Source organism: Eumetopias jubatus, unplaced genomic scaffold, assembly GCF_037043125.1.
Source record: "Eumetopias jubatus isolate StellerSeaLion01/CBP00866 unplaced genomic scaffold, mEumJub1_p1.0 scaffold_3, whole genome shotgun sequence".
Taxonomy (NCBI): Eukaryota; Metazoa; Chordata; class Mammalia; order Carnivora; family Otariidae; genus Eumetopias; species Eumetopias jubatus.
The window spans coordinates 115,010,428-115,032,520 of NW_028274809.1; the positions used below are offsets into that span (position 1 = coordinate 115,010,428).

Here is a 22,093-nt window from a genome sequence, read left to right on the forward strand (position 1 = left end):
ACTGGTAGAAAGAAAAAACTCTCCACCCTGAAGGAGGAGTAAGTAAGTAATCTAGGTCAAGGAGTAAGTAAGTAATCTAGGTCAAGGATCCTATACCCATGCCATTAGAACAGTGGTCCACATCCAGGGTTGAGTATATCAAGAGACATTTCTGGTTATCATAATGGGAAGGAGGATGCTACTGGCATCTAGTGGGTAAAGGTCAGGGATGCTGCTAAATATCCTACAATGCACAAGACAGCCCCCACAACAAAGAATTATCCAGCCAAAAATGTTAATAGCACCACGGTTGAGAAGTTCTGCTGAGGAAGGAGCAGAAAACTCTCCTATGTAACACTCGCCAAACACACAAGGTAGAATTTGGCTGCCAGAGGGACAAGGGGTAGGATCACTGAGAAAGCTCTACCACAGAAGTCAAGGAATACAAAGCCTGCCTAAGACTGAAGCAGCAGTCTCCCTCTGGGGGCGGGGCAAGGTCATGATGAGAAATACCCTCTGTGGAGCAGGGGCAGAAGAAAGACTAAAAGCTAAGAGTAGAGCAAACTACTGCAAACCACTCCCCAGCCTCCCCAAAGTACAAGATAATGCTAGAGGAACGTGAAGCTGGTGCACTGAAGGTAACCATGGAAATAATAAAATACAACTGCAACTAAATTCTTCACTAGATTGACTCGACTCCCCATACCAACAACTTAGCAGAAAAGAGGCATGTCCATTTCCAGGCATAAATACTGCTTTATCTCAATTTCTCATTTTCTTTTCTTTTTTTTTCAGATTTATTTATTTATTTTGAGAGAGAGAAAGAGCACATGTGCGAGTGGGGGGAGGGGCAGAGAGAGAGGGAGAGTGAATCTCAAGCAGGCTCCCCACAAAACTTGGAGCCTGATGCAGGGCTCGATCTCACAACCCTAAGATCATGACCTAAGCAGACATCAGAGTCAGATGCTTAACTGACTGAGCCACCCAGGCACCCCTCAATTTCTCATTTTCTACACACAATGTCAACATTCAGTGAAAAATTAGGAGAAACACAAAAAGGCAAGGGAAACCATCCTTTGTCAAGAGACAAAGCAATTAACAGAATTACACTAAAAAATAACCCATATATTAGAACTATCAGGGAATTTAAAGTAACTATGATTCAGTATGTTAAATGCTCTAATGGCAAAGTGAATAAATGAGGACTTTCAGCAGAGAGCTGGAAAGTATAAGAGAATCTAATAGAAATGCAAGAAATGAAAATGACAGTGACAAAAATAAGAACTGTCTTTGACAGTATAGTAGCCAGCCTCTAAGACAGCCCCCAGTGATCCCTGTTTTCTGGTATGCATGCCCTTATATTAAAGTTCCCACCCATACTGAATAGGCCTGACCTGTGTACTTACAGGATACTGTAAAAATGACCTTATGTGGCTTCTGAGGTTAGGTCATTAAAGTTATTGCAGCTTTCACCATGTACTCTCAGAGATCACTTGTCTGGGGAAGTCAAATGCCACATCATGAGGACATTCAAGCATACCTATAGACAGGTCTATAGGGGGAGGAACCACAGTTTCCTATCAATTAATTTGGCAGCCATGTGAATGATCCATCTTGAACATGAACACTCCAGCCATACCAAGTCTTAGATAATATCAACCCTAGCCAAGGTCTTAACTGAAACATCAAGAGAAACTCCAAGCAAGAATCACTCAGCCAAGGAACTCCCAAGATAATACAGGTTTATGGTTGTTTTAAGCTACTCAGTTTTGGGGTAATTTGTTATACAATAGACAACTAATGCAAAGTCTCATTAGGAGACTCTATAGTGATGAAAAAATATTCAATGAGATGAAAAATAGGTCAGTAAAAATTACCCAAACTAAAACACAAGGAGAAAAAAGCTGGGGAAAAAAACAGAACAGAGCATCTAAAAGCTGTGGAACAATATGCAATACTCTAATGTACACATAATTGAAACCCCAAAAGAATGAGGCACAAAAAAAATTGAAGAGAAAATGACCAAGATATTTCCAAAATGAACATAAATCACATATCCAAGAAACTCAGAACACCAAGTAGGAGAGATACACACACACACTCCTAGACACATCATATTTAAACTGCTAAAAACCAAATATGTTAAAAATGTTGATGTGAGGCAGAGAAAAAAGACACATTACAGGGGCACCTGGGTGGCTCAGTCGTTGAGAGTCTGCCTTCGGCTCAGGTTATGGTCCCAGGGTCCTGGGATTGAGCCCTGCATTGGGCTCCCTGCTCAGCAGGGAGCCTACTTTTCCCTCTCCCTCCCACTCCCCCTGCTTGTGTTCCTGCTCTCGCTTTGTGTCTGTCAAATAAATAGATAAAATCTTAAAAAAAAAAAAAAGACACATTACATACAGAAAATAAAGATAAGAGTAAAGCAGACTTTGTGTCAGGAGCTATGCAAGCCAGAAGATTACAGAGTAACATATTTAAAGAACTAAAGAAAAAACTGTCAATACAAAATTCTATACCAAGAAAAAAAATCATTTTAAAAATGCAGAAAAAATAAAGGCTTTCTCTGAAAAAAACTGAGAGAACTATTTAGCAGCAGACTTGGAACCTTAAAGGAAGTTTTTCAGACAAAAGGTATATGATTCCAGGAGAAATCTGAATTTATACCCACACAAAAAAGGAATAATGCTGCAATAGTGAAAACGCAGGTAAAAACAAGTTTTAATTTAATTACTCTAAACATTAGTTGAATGTATGAAGAAAAAGCAGTGGCACTGTAGTTGGTATTTTGGCATGTGCAAAGAAGAACTTATGACAACAGCATAGATGGAAGGAACTGGGAGTATATTGTTGTAAGGTCCTTACATGACCCATGAAGGTAAATCATGGCTAATTTTAAAAAGAATATCACAAATCACAATGGTAATCACCAAAATGTATTTTTGAGTTATAAATAATTGCCAATCATGGAAATAAAATGGAATAATAAAAAAGAGTCAATCCAAAAGGCAGCTACACAAAGGGTAGGGAGAAGAACAAAAAACAAATGGAACAAATGGAGGGGAAGGGGGAAGAAAATGGCAGAGTAGGAGGCCCCTGGGCTCACCTCATCTCACAAATACAACTAGATAACTGTCAAATCTTCCTAAATACCCCAGAAATCAACCCGAAGACTGATAGAACAAACTCCACAACTAAAGGTAGAGAAGAGGACACATCAAAGAAGGTCAGAAGTGGGGCGCCTGAGTAGTGCAGTCAGTTAAGTGTCTGACTCTTGGTTTCGGCTCAGGTCATGATCTCAGGGGTGTGAGATTCAGCCCCACATCAGGCTCTGCGCTCAGTGCTGACTCTGCTTGAGATTCTCTCTCCTTCTCCTTCTGCCCCTCCTGCTTATATGCTTGTACTCTCTCTCTCTCTCTCACTCTCTCTTTTTCTCAAAAATAAATAAAACTTCAAAGAAGGTCGGATGTGTGGAGATGGGGTTTAGGGGAGAAATGGATCACATATGCTGCAGAGGGGAGGGAGCATGGTCACAGAGAAGGGAGAGGGAGAGAGAGAGAGAGAGAGAGAGAGAGAGAAAGAGGAGTACAGAGGGGAACACACAAGGAGAACATTTCCCCATAGCCATTGGCTTAGAAAGCAAGAGGGGCTGAATTTCATCAGTTCTTGCAACCAGAGGGGCTTAACGCCTGAAGTTCTAAGTGTCAGCGGGCTGGGCTCCAGGAAAGCCTGGAGGTAATGGGGCTGCTCTTGAAGAGGAAGCAGGCAAACAACCCAGGGACATATAGCATGGAAACAGTGATCTGAAGAGCAACTGGGGCACACAGCAGGGACATTATTTGTTCTTCTCAGAGCGTGCTCCTGAGGGGCAGCATTTACAGAGAGACTTCTCCCCAAACAAAGGAGCTGGCCAGTGCCATTTCCCTCCCCTACCCCTCAGCATAAACACAGAGCCACCTGCAGTAAACAGGCAGCATGGACACTGGCTGCCTAACTTGCTTATACCAAGCCCTACCCCTCTGCACTCTGGTGGGAGTGCCCTGCTCAGTCACATTGCCACAGTCCCAGTACAGTGGGTCGCTTCACCAGAAGCACAAACCCATGCCTACACCACATCTCCTGACAAGAGTTTTGTAGGGCCTTGGTAGGGTGGAGGTGGTGACACGTCTCATTTCACAACCAGACCAGAACACACTGAGTTAAAACTTGCCACATTCAGGCCAGGGACCGAACACTGCCCAGGACAGGTAAGGAGAGCCTCTGCAGATGACTAGCCTGAAGGACAGAGCAGTCAGAACACAACAGCAGAGTGCACACAGCACACACTACAGGTACTTGCTGAAGTGCGGGTCCTGGGCACTACGCGACCTCTTCTTTATAAGGCCATTACTTTCAGGAGTAGGAGACATGACTGTCTTTTCCAATGTATAGAAGCAGGCAGAGACTTAGACAAAATGAGAAGACAGAGGAATGTATCCTAAATGAAAAAACAAGATAAGGCCACAGCCAGAGATGTAAGCAAAACAGATGTAAGTAATATGTCCGATGGAGAATTTAAAGCACTGATCATAAGGGATATATACTCACTGGGCTTGAGAAAAAAATGGAAGACAACAGTGAGACCCTTACTACAGAGATAAAAGAGTTAAAAAATAATCATTCAGAAATGAAGAGTGCAATAAATGAGATTGGAAACATGCTTGATGCAATGAACAGCAGGCTGGAAGAAGCAGAGAAATGAATTAATGACCTAGAAGACAAAGTAATGGAAAGCAATGAAACTGAACAAAAGAAAGAAAGAAGAATCATGCAAAATGAGAACAGACTTAGGGAACTCAGTGACTCCATCAAACGTAATAACATTCGTATTATAGGAGTCCCAAAAGAAGAGAGAGAAAGGGGGACAGAAATTTTATATGAGGAAATAACAGCTGAAAATGTCCCTAATCTAGGAAAGGAAGCAGATATCCAGATCCAGGAGGCACAGTAAAAATGTGCTGCTTTTACTGCACATTTAAGCAGTAAAAGCAGTAAAAATGAATATTTCTATAAGAAATCAGTCAAGGAACTCACAAAATAAAAGGATGTAAAATATAATAACATATACCTAAAACATGGGGAGGGCAGGAATAAAGAATGGTTTCAAACTTAAATGACCATCAACTTAATATAGACTGCTATATGCAGAAGAGGTTATATACAAACCTAATGATAATCACAAATCAAAAACTCCTAATAAATATGCAAAGAGAAAGAAATCCAAATATATTACTAAAGAAAACCACAAGCCAAGAAACAGAGAAAGATAAGAAAGGATCCGAGAAAATCTTCAGAAACAACCACAAAACAAGTAATAAAATGTCAATAAATACATATCTGTCAATAATTATTCTGAATGGGGGCGCCTGGGTGGCTCAGTCATTAAGCATCTGCCTTCGGCTCAGGTCCTGGGATAGAGCCCCGCGTCGGGTTCCCGGCTCAGCGGGAGGCCTGTTTCTCCCTCTCCCACTGCCCCTGCTTGTGTTCCCTCTCTTGCTGTGTCTCTCTCTGTCAAATAAATAAATAAAATCTTTAAAAAAAAAGTTCCCTTTAAAAAATAATTATTATTATTACCATTATTCTGAATGTAAATGGACTAAACACTCCAACGAAAAGACACAGGGTATCAGAATGGATTAAAAAAAAAACAAAAACAAAAAAACAAGACCCATCTATATGCTGCTTACAAGAGACTCATTTTAGACCTAAAGACACCTGGAGATTGAAAGTGAGCAAAGAAATATTTATCATGCAAATGGATGTCAAAAGAAAACCAGAGTAGCAATACTTATACCAGACAAACTAGATTTTAAAACACTGTAACAAGAGACAAGGAAGGTCACTATATAATAATAAAGGGGGCAATCCAACAAGAAGATATAACAATTGTAAATATTTTGCACCCAACATGGGAGCACCCAAATACATAAAATAGTTAATAACAAACATAAAGGAACTAACCTATATTTACAATAGTAATAGCAAACTGTGACACCCCACTCATAGCAATGGACAGATCATCTAAGCAGAAGATCAACAAGGAAACAAGGGCTTTGAATGGCACACTGAAACAGTCAGATTTAACAGATATATTCAGAACATTCAATACTGAAACATTAGAATATACATTCTTTTCAAGAGCATACGGAATATTCTCCAGAATAGATCACCTATTAGGTCACAAAGCAGATGTCAACGAACTCGAGAAGACTGAAGTCACTCCATGTACCTTTTCTGACCACAACACTATGAAAAAGAAATCAACCACAAGAAAAAATCTGGAAAGACCACAAATACATAAAGGTTAAATAACATTCTACTAAACAATGAATGGGTCAACCAGGAAATAAAAGGGGAAGTAAAAAAGTACATGGAAACAAATGAAACTGAAAACAAAAGGATCCAAGGCCTTTAGGATGCAGCAAGAGTGGTTCTAAGACAGAAGTATATAGCAACACAGGCCTACCTCAAGAAACAAGAAAAATTTCAAACAACCTATCCTTACACCTAAAGGAGCTAGAAAAAGAACAATAAAGCCTAAACCCAGCTGAAGGAAGGATATAATAAAGATCAGAGCAGACATAAATGATATAGAAACTAAAAAATCAATAGAACATATCAATGAAACCAGGAGGTAGTTCTTTGAAAAAAATTAATGAAATTAATAAACCTCTAGCCAGATTTATCAAAAAGAAAAAAGAAAGGACCCAAATAAATAAAATTACAAATGAAAGAGGAGAAATAACAACCAACACCACAGAAATACAAACAGTTATAGGAGACTATTATGAAAAACTATATGCCAACAAATTGGAAAACCTATTAGAAATGGATAAATTCCTAGAAACATATATATCACCAAAACTGAAACAAGAAAAAATAGAAAATTTGAACAGACAACCAGCAAAGAAACTGAGTCAGTAATCAAAAAACTCCCAACAGACAAAACTCCAGGATCAGATGGCTTCACAGGCAAATTCTACCCAACATTTATACAACAGTTAACACCCATTCTTCTCTAACTAGTCCAAAAAATAGAAAAGGAAGAAAATTTCCAAACTTATTCTGTGAAGCCAGCATTACCCTGATACCAAAACCAGATAAAGACACCACTAAAAAAGAGAACTACAAGCCAGTATCTCTGAGGAACATAGATGCAAAAATCCTCAACAAAATACCAGCAAACCGAATCCAACAATACATGAAAAAAATCATTCATGGGGCTCCTGGATGGCTCAGCAGGCTGCGTGTTCACTCTTGATCTCAGCTCAGGTCTTAATCTCAGGATCATGAGTTCAGGCCCTGTGTTGGGCTCCATGTCTATTAAAAAAAAAAAAAATCATTCACCACAATCAAGTGGGATTTATTCCTGAGTTGCAATGCTGGTTCAATATACGCAAGCCAACCAACATGGTATATCACATTAATAAGAGAAAGAAAAAGAACCATATGATCATTTCAAAAGATGCAGAACAAGCATTTGACAAAGTACAACATCCATTCATGATAAAAATCCTCAACAAAGCAGATTTAGAGGGAACATATCTCAACATAATAAAGGCCACGTAGGAAAAACCCACAACTAACAACATCCTAAATGGGGAAAAACTGACAGCCTTTTATCTATGGTCAGGAACAAGACAGGGATGTCCACTCTCACCACTTTAATTCAACGTAGTACTGGAAGTCCTAGCCACAGCCAACAGACCACAAAAAGAAATAAAAGGCATGCAAATCAGCAAGGAAGAAGTAAAACTTTCACTATTTGCAGATGACACTCTATACAGAAAACCCAGGGGCGCCTGGGTGGCTCAGTCGTTAAGCATCTGCCTTCAGCTCGGGTCATGATCCCAGGGTTCTGGGATAGAGCCCCACATCGGGCTCCCTGCCCTGCGGGAGGCCTGCTTCTCCCTCTCCCCACTCCCCCTGCTTGTGTTCCCTCTCTCTTCCTGTGTCTCTCTCTGTCAAATAAACAAATAAAATCTTTAAAAAAAAAAAAGAAAACCCAAAGACCACCAAAAAATTGTTAGAACTGATAAATGAATTCAGTAAAGTCACAGGACACAAAATCAGTAAGATATCTGTTGTGTTTCTATACATCAATAATGAAGCAGCAGAAAGAAATTAAGGAATCAATCCCACTTACAACTGCATCAAAAATAATAAGATACCTAGGAATGAACCTAACTAAAGAGGTGAAAGACCTGTACTCTGAAAACTATAAAACACTGATGAAAGAAACTGAAGACGGCACAAAGAAATGGAAAGACATTCTAGGCTCATGGATTGGAAAAACAAACATTGTTAAAATGTCTATACTACCCAAAGCAATCTATACATTTAATGCAATCCCTATCAAAATACCAACTGCATTTTTCACAGAACTAGAACAAACAATCCTAAAATTTGTATGGAACCACAAAAGACCCCTAATAGCCAAAGCAATCGAAAAAGAAAAGCAAACCTGGAGGCATCACAATTCTGGAATTCAAGTCATATTACAGAGCTGTAGTAATCAAAACAGTATGGTACTGGCACAAAAATAGACATATAGATCAATGGTACAGAATAGAAAATGCAGAAATGAGTCCACGATTCAGCCAGTTAATCTTCAACAAAGCAGGAAAGAATATCCAGTTGGAAAAAGACTGTCTCTTCAATAAACGGTGTTGGGAAAATTGAACAGTCACATGCAAAAGAATGAAACTGGACCATTATCTTTCGCACACAAAAATAAATTCAAAATGGATTAAAGACCTAAATGTAAGACCTGAGACCAAAGAAGTCCTTGAAGAAAGCACAGGCAGTGATTTCTCTGACATTGGCCACAGCAACGTTTTTCTAGATATGTCTCCTGAAATAAGGAAACAAAAGCAAAAATATATTTTGGGGACTACATCAAAATAAAAAGTTTCTTTTTTTAAAACAATTTTATTTATTCATCTGAGAAAGAAAGAATGATAGACAGAGAGCACGAGAGGGAAGAGGGTCAGAGAGAGAAGCAGACTCCCCACTGAGCAGGGAGCCCGATGTGGGACTCGATCCCGGGACTCCAGGATCATGACCTGAGCTGAAGGCAGTCACTTAACCAACTGAGCCACCCAGGCGCCCAAAATAAAAAGTTTCTGCACAGCAAAGGAAAACAATCAGCAAAACTAAAAGCAACCTAAGAATGGAAGAAGATATTTGCAAATGACAAATGTGATAGAGGGTTAGTATCCAAAATCTATAAAGAACTTAGAAAACACCCAAAAAACAAAAAATCCAGTTAAGAAATGGGCAGAAGATATGAATATTTTTCCAAAGAAGACCTCCAAATGATCAACAGACACATGAAAAGATGTCAATATCACTGGTCATCAGCGAAATACAAATCAAAACTATAAGATATGGGGGGGCGGAGCAAGATGGCAAAAGAGTAGGAGACCTAGATTTCGTCTGGTCTCAGGAATTCAGCTGAATAGGGATCAAACCATTCTGAACACCTACGAACTCAACAGGAGATGGAAGAGGAGAGTAGCAACAACTCTCTGAACAGAGAAGCGACCACTTACTGGAAGGTAGGACGTGCAGAGAAGTGAATCCGAGGCGATATTCAGGAGGATAGACGGCGAGGGAGGGGGCCTCCGTCGGCCGCTTCTGGCAAGTGATAGAGCCGCGGAGCACAAAATCGGACCTTTTAGAAGTCGGCTCCGCTGAGGGACCTCGCTCCAGTGGCTAAGCGGGGGGTGGAACCCTCGCGGGACAGTGTGGTCTCAGGACCCTCGGGGTCACAGAAAGACCGGGGGTGCCTGAGTGCGGCAGAACGCCCAGGTATCGGAGCGGGGAAGCGGGCTGCAGAGACAGAGCCGAGGGGCGGGCTCTCAGCTCGGGGTTGCCATAAACTGTGATCCGCGGCCCAGTCAGGCCACTGCTCCTCCAGCAGGGACCCAACAAGCGGCAGAGCCGGGGAGACTCCCATTTCTCCCCGGGGAGGAGCGGCGCGGGAACGCACCGCAGGGATCTGCTGGGTTTGGACACTCCACACAGGGTCGGGTGCCAGAGATACAAACACTTGGTCACAGGCCGGGTGAGCATGGAGTGCGGCCGGAGACCGGGGAGACGGGAGTGACTGCTTTTCTCTGCGGGCGCACTGAGGAGCGGGGCCCCGAGTTCTCAGCTCCTCCAGGTGGAGATTGGGAGGCCACCATTTTCACCCTGGTCCTCCAAAGCTGTACTGAGAGCTTGCAGGGAACAAAAGCTCCTGAGAGCAAACCCGAACAGCTTGCTTAGCCCGGACGACAAGGGCGGGGCAATTCAGCCTCCGGCAAAGACATTTGGAAACCACGGCAACAGGCCCCTCCCCCAGAAGATCAGCACGAACAGCCAGCAAGCTAAGACCAAGTTTACCGATCAAGGAGAACGGGAGAACTCCAGCGCTAGGGGAATACTGCATATAGAATTCATGGCTTTTTTTTACCATGATTCATTAGTTCATCAAAGTTAATTTTTTTAACTGTTTTTTTTTATTTTTCTTTTTCCCTTTTTCAACCAACATCTTATCAATCCCTTTTTAAAAAAAAAAACTTTTTATTTTTCATTTTTAGAGTCATATTTTATCCCTTCATAGTAGTTACCCTTATTTTTGGCATATATATATAAGTTGTTCTCTCTTTAAAATTTTGAGATACAGTTTCTTCTAACAGATCAAAATATACCCTAAATCACTAGTGTATGGCTTTGTTCTAGTCTCCTGCCTGATCACATTCTCTCCCTTTTTTTTTTTTAATCTTCTTCTTTCTTTTTTCAAACAACTTATCAATTCCTTTCATAAAATCTTTTATCATTTTCATCTTTACAGTCATCTTCCATCCTTTCATTGTATCAACCCTTATTTTGTACATATATGTCTTTCTTCCTTTAAAATTTTAGGAGGCACTTTTTTCTAACAGACCAAAATACGCCCAAAATCTAGTGTGTGGCACTGATCTATGCACTAGCCTGATCATATTTGATCATATTCTGCTTTTTTTGTATTGTTCTGTTTTTGTTTTTATCTTTTTTTTTTCTTTCCTTTTTCTTTCTTTCCCTTTCTTTTGCCTGGTTTCAGGTCTTTTCTAATTTATATACAGTATATTTGCTGGGGACGTTGTTAACCTGTTAGCATTTTGTTCTCTCATTCATCTATTCTCCTCTGGACAAAATGACAAGACGAAAAAAATCACCTCAGCAAAAAGAACAAGAGGTAGTACTGTCAGCCAAGGACCTACTCAATACGGACATTAGTACGATGTCGGACCTAGAGTTCAGAATCATGACTTTAAAGATACTAGCTGGGCTCGAAAAAAGTGTGGAAGTTATTAGAGAAACCCTTTCTGGAGAAATAAAAGAACTAAAATCTAACCAAGTCGAAATCAAAAAGGCTATTGATGAGGTGCAATCAAAAATGGGGGCACTAACTGCTAGGATAAATGAGGCGGAAGAGAGAATCAGCGATATAGAAGACCAAATGATAGAAAAGAAAGAGGCTGAGAAAAAGAGAGATAAACAACTACAGGATCACGAGGGTAGAATTCGAGAGATAAGTGATACGATAAGACGAAACAACATTAGAATAATTGGGATCCCAGAAGAAGAAGAAAGAGAGAGGAGCAGAAAGTATATTGGAGCAAAAAATAGCAGAGAACTTCCCTAATGTGAGGAAGGAAACAGGCATCAAAATCCAGGAGGCACAGAGAACCCCTCTCAAAATCAATAATAATAGGTCAACACCCCGACATCTAATAGTAAAACTTACGAGTCTCAGAGACAAAGAGAAAATCCTGAAAACAGCTCGGGAGAAGAGATATGTAACCTACAATGGTAGAAATATTAGACTGGCAACAGACCTATCCACAGAGACCTGGCAGGCCAGAAAGGACAGGCAAGATATCTTCAGAGCACTAAATGAGAAAAATATGCAGCCAAGAATACTATATCCAGCTAGGCTGTCATTGAAAATAGAAGGAGAGATCAAAAGCTTCCAGGACAAACAAAAACTAAAGGAATTTGCAAACACGAAACCAGCCCTCCAAGAAATATTGAAAGGGGTCCTCTAAGCAAAGAGAGAGCCTAAAAGCAGCATAGATCAGAAAGGAACACAGACAATATACAGTAACAGTCACCTTACAGGCAATACAATGGCACTAAATTCATACCTTTCAATAGTTACCCTGAATGTAAATGGGCTCAATGCCCCAATCAAATGACACAGGCTATCAGATTGGATTAAAAAACAAGACCTATCAATATGCTGTCTGAAAGAGACTCATTTTAGACCCAAAGACACCCCAGATTGAAAGTGAGGGGGTGGAAAACCATTTACCATCCGAAGGGACACCAAAAGAAAGCTGGGGTGGCAATCCTTGTATCAGACAAATTAGATTTTAAAACAAAGACTGTAATAAGAGATGAGGAAGAACACTATATCCTACTTAAAGGGTCTATCCAACAAGAAGATCAAACAATTGTAAATATCTATGCCCCTAACATGGGAGCAGCCGATTATATAAGGCAATTAATAACAAAAGCGAAGAAACACATTGACAACAATACAATAATAGTGGGGGATTTTTAACACTCCCCTGACTGAAATGGACAGATCATCTAAGCAAAAGATAAATAAGACTTTAAATGACACACTGGACCAAATGGACTTCACAGACACATTCAGAACATTCCATCCCAAAGCAACGGAATACACATTCTTCTCTAGTGCCCATGGAACATTCTCCAGAATAATCACATCCTAGGTCACAAATCAGGTCTCAACTGGTACCAAAAGATTGGGATTATTCCCTGCATATTTTCAGACCACAGTGCTTTGAAACTAGAACTCAATCACAAGAGGAAAGTCGGAAAGAACTCAAATCCATGGAGGCTAAAGAGCATCCTACTAAAGAATGAATGGGTCAACCAGGAAATTAAAGAAGAATTTAAAAAATTCATGGAAACCAATGAAAATGAAACAAAACGGTTCAAAATCTTTGGGATACAGCAAAGGCAGTCCTGAGAGGAAAGTATATAGCAATACAAGCCTTTCTCAAGAAACAAGAAAGGTCTCAAATACACAACCTAACCCTACACCTAAAGGAGCTGGAGAAAGAACAGCAAATAAAGCCTTAACCCAGCAGGAGAAGAGAAATAATAAAGATCAGAGCAGAAATCAATGAACTAGAAACCAAAAGAACAGCAGAACAGATCAACGAAACTAGGAGCTGGTTCTTTGAAAGAATTAACAAGATTGATAAACCCCTGGCCAGACTTATCAAAAAGAAAAGAGAAATGACCCAAATCAACAAAATCATGAATGAAAGAGGAGAGATCACAACCAACACCAAAGAAATACAAACAATTCTAAGAACATATTATGAGCAACTCTATGCCAGCAAATTAAGATAACCTGGAAGAAATGGGTGCATTCCTAGAGATGTATCAACTACCAAAATTGAACCAGGAAGAAATAGAAAACCTGAACAGACCTATAGCCACGAAGGAAATTGAAGCAGTCATCAAAAATCTCCCAAGAAACAAAAGCCCAGGGCCAGATGGCTTCCCAGGGGAATTCTATCAGACATTTAAAGAAGAATTAATACCTATTCCCCTGAAACTGTTCCAAAATAGAGAAATGGAAGGAAAACTTCCAAACTCATTTTATGAGGCCGCCATTACCTTGATCCCAAAACCAGACAAAGACCCCATCAAAAAGGAGAATTACAGACCAATATCCTTGATGAACATGGATGCAAAAATTCTCACCAAAATACTAGCCAATAGGATCCAACAGTACGTTAAAAGGATTATTCACCATGACCAAGAGTGATTTATCCCTGGGCCGCAAGTTTGGTTCAACATCCGCAAATCAATCAACATGATACAATACATTAACAGAAGAAAGAACGAGAATTATATGATCCTCTCAATAGATGCAGAAAAAGCATTTGACAAAGTACGGCATCCTTTCTTGATCAAAACTCTTCAGAGTATAGGGATAGAGGGTACATACCTCAATATCATAAAAGCCATCTATGAAAAACCTACAGCGAATATCATTCTCAATGGGGAAAAACTGAGAGCTTTTCCCCTAAGGTCAGGAACACGGCAGAGATGTCCACTCTCACCACTGCTATTCAACATTAAAGAAGAATTAAAAGTCCTAGCCACAGCAATCAGACAACAAAAAGAAATCAAAGGCATCCAAATCGGCAAAGAGGAAGTCAAATTCTCACTCTGCAGATGATATGATACTTTATGTGGAAAACCTAAAAGACTCCACCCCAAAACTGCTAGAACTCATACAGGAATTCAATAAAGTGGCAGGATATAAAATCAGTGCACAGAAATCAGTGACATTCCTATACACCAACAACAAGACAGAAGAGAGAGAAATTAAGGATTCGATCCCATTTACAATTGCACCCAAAACCATAAGATACCTAGGAATAAATTTAACCAAAGAGGCAAAGGATCTGTACTCAAGAAAACTATAAAATACTCATGAAAGAAATTGAGGAAGACACAAAGAAATGGAAAAATGTTCCACGCTCATGGATTGGGAGAACCAACATTGTGAAGATGTCAATGCTACCTAGAGCAATCTACACATTCAATGCAATCCCCATCAAAATACCATCCACTTTTTTCAAAGAAATGGAACAAAGAGTCCTAAAATTTGTATGGAACCAGAAGAGACCCCGAATAGCCAGAGGAATGTTGAAAAGGAAAAGCAAAGCTGGCGGCATCACAATTCCGGACTTCCAGCTCTATTACAAAGCTGTCATCATCAAGACAGTATGGTACTGGCACAAAAACAGACACATCGATCAATGGAACAGAATCGAGAGCCCAGAAATGGACCCTCTGCTCTATGGTCAACTTATCTTTGACAAAGCAGGGAAGAATGTCCAATGGCAAAAAGACAGTCTCTTCAACAGATGGTGTTGGGAAAATTGGACAGCCACATGCAGAAGAATGAAACTGGACCATTTCCTTACACCACACGCAAAAATGGACTCCAAATGGTTGAAAGACCTAAACGTGAGACAGGAGTCCATCAGAATCCTAAAGGAGAACACAGGTAGCAACCTCTTCGGCCTCAGCCACAGCAACTTCTTCCTAGAAACATCGCCAAAGGCAAGGGAAGCAAGGGCAAAAATGAACTATTGGGATTTCATCAAGATAAAAAGCTTCTGCGCAGCAAAGGAAACAGTCCACAAATCCAAAAGACAACCGACAGAATGGGAGAAAATATTTGCAAATGACATATCAGATAAAGGGCTAGTATTCAAAATCTATAAAGAACTTATCAAACTCAACACCAAAAGAACAAATAATCCAATCAAGAAATGGGCAGAAGACATGAACAGACATTTTTCCAAAGAAGACATCCAATGGCCAACAGACACATGAAAAAGTGCTCAACATCGCTCGGCATCAGGGAAATCCAAATCCAAATCAAAACCTCAATAAGATACCACCTCACACCAGTCAGAATGGCTAAAATGAACAAGTCAGGAAACGACAGATGTTGGCGGGGATGTGGAGAAAGGGGGACCCTCCTACACTGTTGGTGGGAATGCAAGCTGGTGCAACCACTCTGGAAAACAGTATGGAGGTTCCTCAAACAGTTGAAAATAGAGCTTCCACAATAGCCAAACTGTGGAAAGAGCCAAGATGTGCATCGACAGATGAATGGATAAAGAAGATGTGGTATATATACATATATACACAATGGAATATTATGCAGCCATCAAAAGGAATGAGATCTTGCCATTTGCAACGACGTGGATGGAACTGGAGCGTGTTATGCTGAGTGAAATAAGTCAATCAGAGAAAGACATGTATCATATGACCTCCACATATGAGGAATTCTTAATCTCAGGAAACAAACTGAGTGTTGCTGGAGTGGTGGGGGGTGGGAGGGATGGGGTGGCTGGGTGATAGACATTGGGTAGGGCATGTGCTATGGTGAGCGCTGTGAATTGTGCAAGACTGTTGAATCACAGATCTGTACTTCTGAAACAAATAATGCAACATATGTTAAGAAAAAAGAAAAACAAGAAGATAGGAGGGGAAGAATGAAGGGGAGTAAGTCAGAGGGGGAGACGAGCCATGAGAGACGATGGACTCTGAAAAACAAATTGTTTTTCAGAGTCCATCGTCTCTCATGGCTCGTCTCCCAACCAGGGGGATGGGTTAGCTTGGTGATGGGTATTAAAGAGGGCACATTCTGCGTGGAGCACTGGGTGTTATGCACAAACAATGAATCATGGAACACTACATCAAAAACTAATGATGTAATATATGGTGATTAACATTAACAATAAAAAATTTTAAAAAAGTAAATTTTATGTTAAAAAAAACTATAAGATATCACCTCACATCTGTCAGAATGGCTAAAATCAACAACACAAGGAACAATAGGTATTGGCGAGGATGTCATGAAATGGGAACCCTCTTACACATTTTTTTCTACCTCACATAGAATATTCACCAAAAGAGACCATATGCTGGATCATAAAACACACCTCAATAAATAAAGAGAATAGAAATCTTGTAAAGTATGTTTTGGGATCATAATGGAATTAGACTAGAAATTAATAACAGAAAGATATCTGGAAAACTCCCCCAGATTTGTATGCTAAACAACCCACTTTTCCTTAATCCATGAGTGAAACTACAGGTCATAAGGGAAATTGGAAAATATTTGGAATATTATGGAAAAGGCAAAAGTGTAGGGACAAAAAAACAGATGCCTGTTTGCTTGGGCCTAGGGAAGTGGAGAGGAGGAGGGCATTCTGTGCAGTAATGGAAATGTTCTTAAGTTTGAATGTGATAGTGGACAGTGCATCATTACATGCACTTGTCAAAACACATAGAACTGGTCACTAAAACTAGGGAATTTTATTATATGTAAACTGTACCTCAATAAACCTGATTTTACAAATTTTTCTTTAAAAAAAGTACACAGAACAGGAAAAATGAAATTCAAATTTCCACGTACACTCCTGTATGTTCTCAGTGTTGGCTGCCCCATGTGCCCTTCACTACATAAGCCCCCCACACCCACACCCTCATCCAGCCTCAGTGAATCAAGACCAAAAGTCCAAGAAGCTCCCATCCTTTAAGAAAACATAAATTTAAAAGTGGTGTTAGTGTTTATGAATACTGCATCCTATAATTACTGACAGCCCTCATCAAAATGACTAGCATCCTCTAAATTTTAAAGGTAAAGTTCAGATGTAAATTCTCCTTATCCACACAGATGATATAATTTTTACTTCCAGATTTCAGCAGTTGTCCTTGATTTTGTATAAGGAAAGTCATTTAAACTCCCTAATTCTATAAGCCATTCCCATGGCTCCTACCAGCTACTTCAATCTCAAGTCTTAAATTCCAGAGATCAGATAAAGGCTCTGTATCACAGCTAATGAGTCTTAATGCTCTTTCAGAGTCAGTCAAAGCTTTAGACAGGCTTTTCAGAATAAACTTATTTTTCCAGCATAGTCGATTTTCTTGCTAGGCAAGATCTGATTACCAAATTGCGCTAAGTTCTAGAAATTCAGGTTTCATTCTTGTATGCTCCCACATTTCAGCAGACAATTAAGGAACTTTCTGATCCATGCTCCTGCCCTCTGGGGTTTGGGTAGAAGACAAATCTACCACAGAAAGTTACACTCACATTTCTGGGGCTTTGATCCTTGGGGACTCAGTAAATCCTACAGTGGGACTTCTGTAGTTGAACAACTGTGTGGCAAGCAACGTGGTTTTGCTCATTTGTTAATTCACAAACATTCTTGTATGCTCCCACATTTCAGCAGACAATTAAGTTTTCTCTTACCCATTCTTCCTTCTGATTAGTTTCACTGTCCTATTGAACACCTTCCTTGGAGGATTCTAATCAGGATATAGAATGAAACCCAAACTCTTTATTTCTTTAAGAGAACACTTAAATAGGGCTCTTATGTGCCATGCATTACTCCAAGCATTTTATAAAGGTTAACTCATTTCATCTAGGTAAGTCTTCAGTTTGGCATTCCAAGCATTCCCCACTTAGCTTCTACTTCCACCTCTCCAACTGCCCTGTGACTCAGCCTCACATTCTACTCTGCTTGCCTCAAACATACTCACAGGCACCTTTCATCCTCTGTTCGTGTCTTTCTGAGACACTGTCCCCACCTCATCCCCCAAAATCAACTTGTCAAAGGCCAAAGCAGGCTCAAATCCTACCGTCATCAAACCTTCCCAAAGCCTCCAACTCAGATCTGTGCCCCTCTCCATTACTCTTTGTGGGACTAGAGGTACAAGTAATTTCTGAACAACATAATCTCTTATAGGAATTAAAACTTAGTGGAGTTTGCATTGTCTTTTCTATATTCCTCTCCCTACACTGCCTGACTCAGTGTTGTTCTGCATAATAGATGCTGCTCAACATGTAAATGTCATGTAAATACATTCAATCTATAAAGACAGACCTTAAAGAGCAATTTTCAATACTTTGCATAGAACAACATATATTGCCCCAAATCATTTATTTTCAAAATTGTATACAAATGGTCACTTTATAAAATTACTTATTTTATCAATTTTTTAAGCATTTTCTATGTGCCAAGTGCTGTGACTAAGCATTTTACATGCATTATAACTTAGATTATTCCCCAAAAGTTATCCCATAAAAGACTTGCCTTATATTCAAGTCATTATAAAGTTCTATTATGAAGGTATCTCCTTTTTTGAAAAATAATATACTGTTTGGGGAAGACACATTCTTCTGAACTAATTCAATCATGCTAGCATAGAAATCATCTGATAAAATCTATTTTTTCAAATGGGACCAGGAGACAAAGAAATTTAACATAGACATTTGAATTATTCCTACAGCATGATTTCACAATTGCTAGTGCTGGGAAATTTGAAAATAAACTTTATAAAGATCATTTTAAAACAAAAAAAGTAACATAGCCAGTTGTTATGTTGAGGAACCACAAGTATACCACTACAGAGAAAAAAAAAACACCTGAAGGTTTGAGAATTAGTAGCTGAGGCTAGAGATAAAACTTCTAATGCCATGTCATATGTGGGTTAAAAAAAGCTCTGCACAACATCTCAGGAAAGCAACAATGATGTGCTCTGGAAAACTCTGCCTAGAAAGGAGACTCAAAAATAGCTCTCTATTGAAGATAAAGACACCAGAGTCAGAGATGACCGTTACGGGTTTGAACAGAAGTGTTCTGGGACGCCTGGGTGGCTCAGTTGGTTAAGTGTCTGACTTCGGCTCAGGTAACGATGTCAGGGTCCTGGATCGAGCCCCGCATCGAGCCCCATGTCCTGTCAGTCACATGGCCTCAACTGGCTCTGCGCCCAGCGGGGAGTCCGCTTGTCCCTCTCCCTCTGCCCCTCCCCTTTCTCATGCTCTCTCTCTCTCACTTTCTCTCTCAAATATAGAAATAAAATCTTTAAATTTTTTTAAAAAGTGTTTTGTGAAATGGGAATGTAAAAATATTTTGGTAATGTGTTACATATTCCTATTTCAGATCACATCATATATGTAATTGTAATATTTTATTATGTATCATGTAAATATTATATATCAAATTCACCCCAAAAAGAATTTTTTTTTAATCTTCTTGTTGGAAAAATGGAGGTTTGCCTTCGATGAGGGTGACCTTAGATGTGAGCATGGATGGTTTTCTTCACAACCACCCGGTGCACTGGGTATTATGCCCATTATCCAGATGAGGAAGTGGGACTTAAAAGTTGAGAAACTCACAAGGGCACACAGCTGCTCAATGCGAAGTCCACTTGACTAAAAGTCTGTGCCCTCAACCACCACCTCCATGGCAGGCAGCTGCCACAGGTCCTTGCTAATGTCAGGGGCCACAAAATCCAAATTGTTTTTCCTCCTCCAGGAGGATCAGCATAAGAAGCATACACTTTCCTTAGAAACAAAATGCATGTGAAGAACCTTCTCTGCTGAGCTCACACTGGCAAAAGCGAGGCCCCCCCTGACAGCAGTCAGCAGCACTGCAAGGGTGGAAAGAGATGGCACTGGAAAGCTCCCAAGAGGAGCCCTCTGATCCCTCGTAAGACTCCCCAGTTTTATAGTCTTCACCAAATGAGAGACAGACATGACAGACACAAAAGAGATACGGAATTGACCTATCTTATGTATCCAGTCCTCTTCTTATTTTCCATTTGACACGTGTTTGTTAAACAAACTAGAGAAATTTTAGAGCTACAAAGACAGAGAACCTCAATTAACTGTATTTGACCTCAATCTCAGAGCAGCAGCTGACCATAAAACACACTCAGTCTTTTTGGTTTGCTCCCAAATTCTCAGCTAGAATGTCATCACAGAAACAACATGAAATGTGCAACACTGAATCAACAGAAACGTGCAAGCCTCACAACACATGATACCAAGGAGGGGTATCAAGAGTGATGCTTCTTTCAGTTTTAGGTAAATCCGCTTAAACCTTATGGCAGTAAGTGTAACATTTTTAAAAAGACAAATTTATACATCTGGGTTCTTAAATAGGGGCAGGAACTGTCTACAGACACAGGAGCTCCAGGAGGGACAGGTTCTGACCCAGCAGGCACCACGCTGCAGGCACAGCCCCCGAAGAGCCTGGCTGCAGCTTTCTCTGCTGTGCAAACAGTGCCCAAGGAGTTCTTCTTTTAAATACAGTTGTTGGAAAAGTTACAAGCAAATGTTACAAGAAATGAAAGGGTTTATTTCAGATGATTTATTTTATTTATTTTTTAAAGATTTTATTTATTTATTGGACAGAGAGAGACACAGTGAGAGAAGGAACACAAGCAGGGAGAGTGGGAGAGGGAGAAGCAGGCCTCCCGCCGAGCAAGGAGCCCGATGTGGGGCTCGATCCCAGGACCCCAGGATCATGACCCGAACCGAAGGCAGACGCCCAACGACTGATGATTTCTTTTAAATTTTTCCTCAATTATATATGAGAACAAAAATATAATCTCTCATTCAATAGAAAAAGTGTTAGCTGTCCAGAAAACCCTATTTCTGTTCAAAATTCTAACACCTCTGAAAGACAGTATTTAATCAATCACAGTAGTTTGATGAGAGCCCATATAGGAGATGTTTTGAAACAATGCTTCTTATCACATAAAACATAATCCTGACATTCAGGGTACAAGATGCCCACACCCTGCAACTGCCTTTTATCTCCCCTGCTCTTCCAAGGAGGTTGGAAGACAAGCTCTTCAAGCCCTTGAGACTAAGCGCAGTATCAACTCACCTGAATGTGCATGGCGCCCTCTGCCGCTGCTTGCATAGTCAAACAACCACTGATGAGTGACCCCTGCTCTTCAGCACTCAGGGAGCCTTTCAGAGAACCTGACTGCTCCAGAAACTTCATCTCTTTTCTAGAAAGAAGAGTGACCCTGTGAGTATCTGAAAGCAAACTTAAAAACAAAGGTAAACACGAATCCCTAGGGAAATGCAAATCAAAACCAAAATGATATATATACCTACCACTTCACACCCATCAGGATGAAAAAAATAGAAAGTAAACCAAGAGTTAGTGAGGATGTACAGTGTTGGTGGAAAAGTAAAGGGGGAGGTCACTGTGGCAAACAGTTCGATGGTTTCTCAAAAAGTCAAAAAGAGAACTACCTACCATATGATCCCAATTCCAATTCTGTTAATACCCTCCCCAAAATGAAAGCAGATACTCAAACAGATATTTGTGTCTTCATGTTCATAGCAGCATTGTTCACAACAGCCAAAAGATGGAAACAACCCAAAAGTCCATACATGGATGAAAACAAATGTGGCACATACATACAATGGAATTCAATAGAATGGAATTCAGCCTTTAAAAGGCAGGAAATTGGGCCATCTGGATGGCTCAGTTGGTTAAGTGTCTGCCCTGGGCTCTGGTCAGGATCTCAGGTCCTCAGATAGAGCCCTGCATCAGGGGCTCTCTGCTCAGCAGGGAGTCTGCTCCTCCCTCTCTCTGTTCCTCCCCCCTGCTCATGAGCTCTCTCTCCCTCTCAAATAATCTTTTTTTTTAAAAAAAAAGGGAGGAAA

General features: G+C 40.2%; 1 protein-coding gene across 1 annotated transcript in view; it reads right to left on the reverse strand.

The window, feature by feature from the left end:
* The window catches only part of CRYL1 (crystallin lambda 1), a 146,736-nt gene that overhangs the window by 88,065 nt on the left and 36,578 nt on the right, over window positions 1-22,093 (reverse strand). Inside the window, exon 3 of the mRNA XM_028107989.2 lies at window positions 21,300-21,426. Coding sequence (XP_027963790.1) covers window positions 21,300-21,426 — 127 coding nt within the window. The remainder of the gene's footprint in view (window positions 1-21,299; window positions 21,427-22,093) is intronic.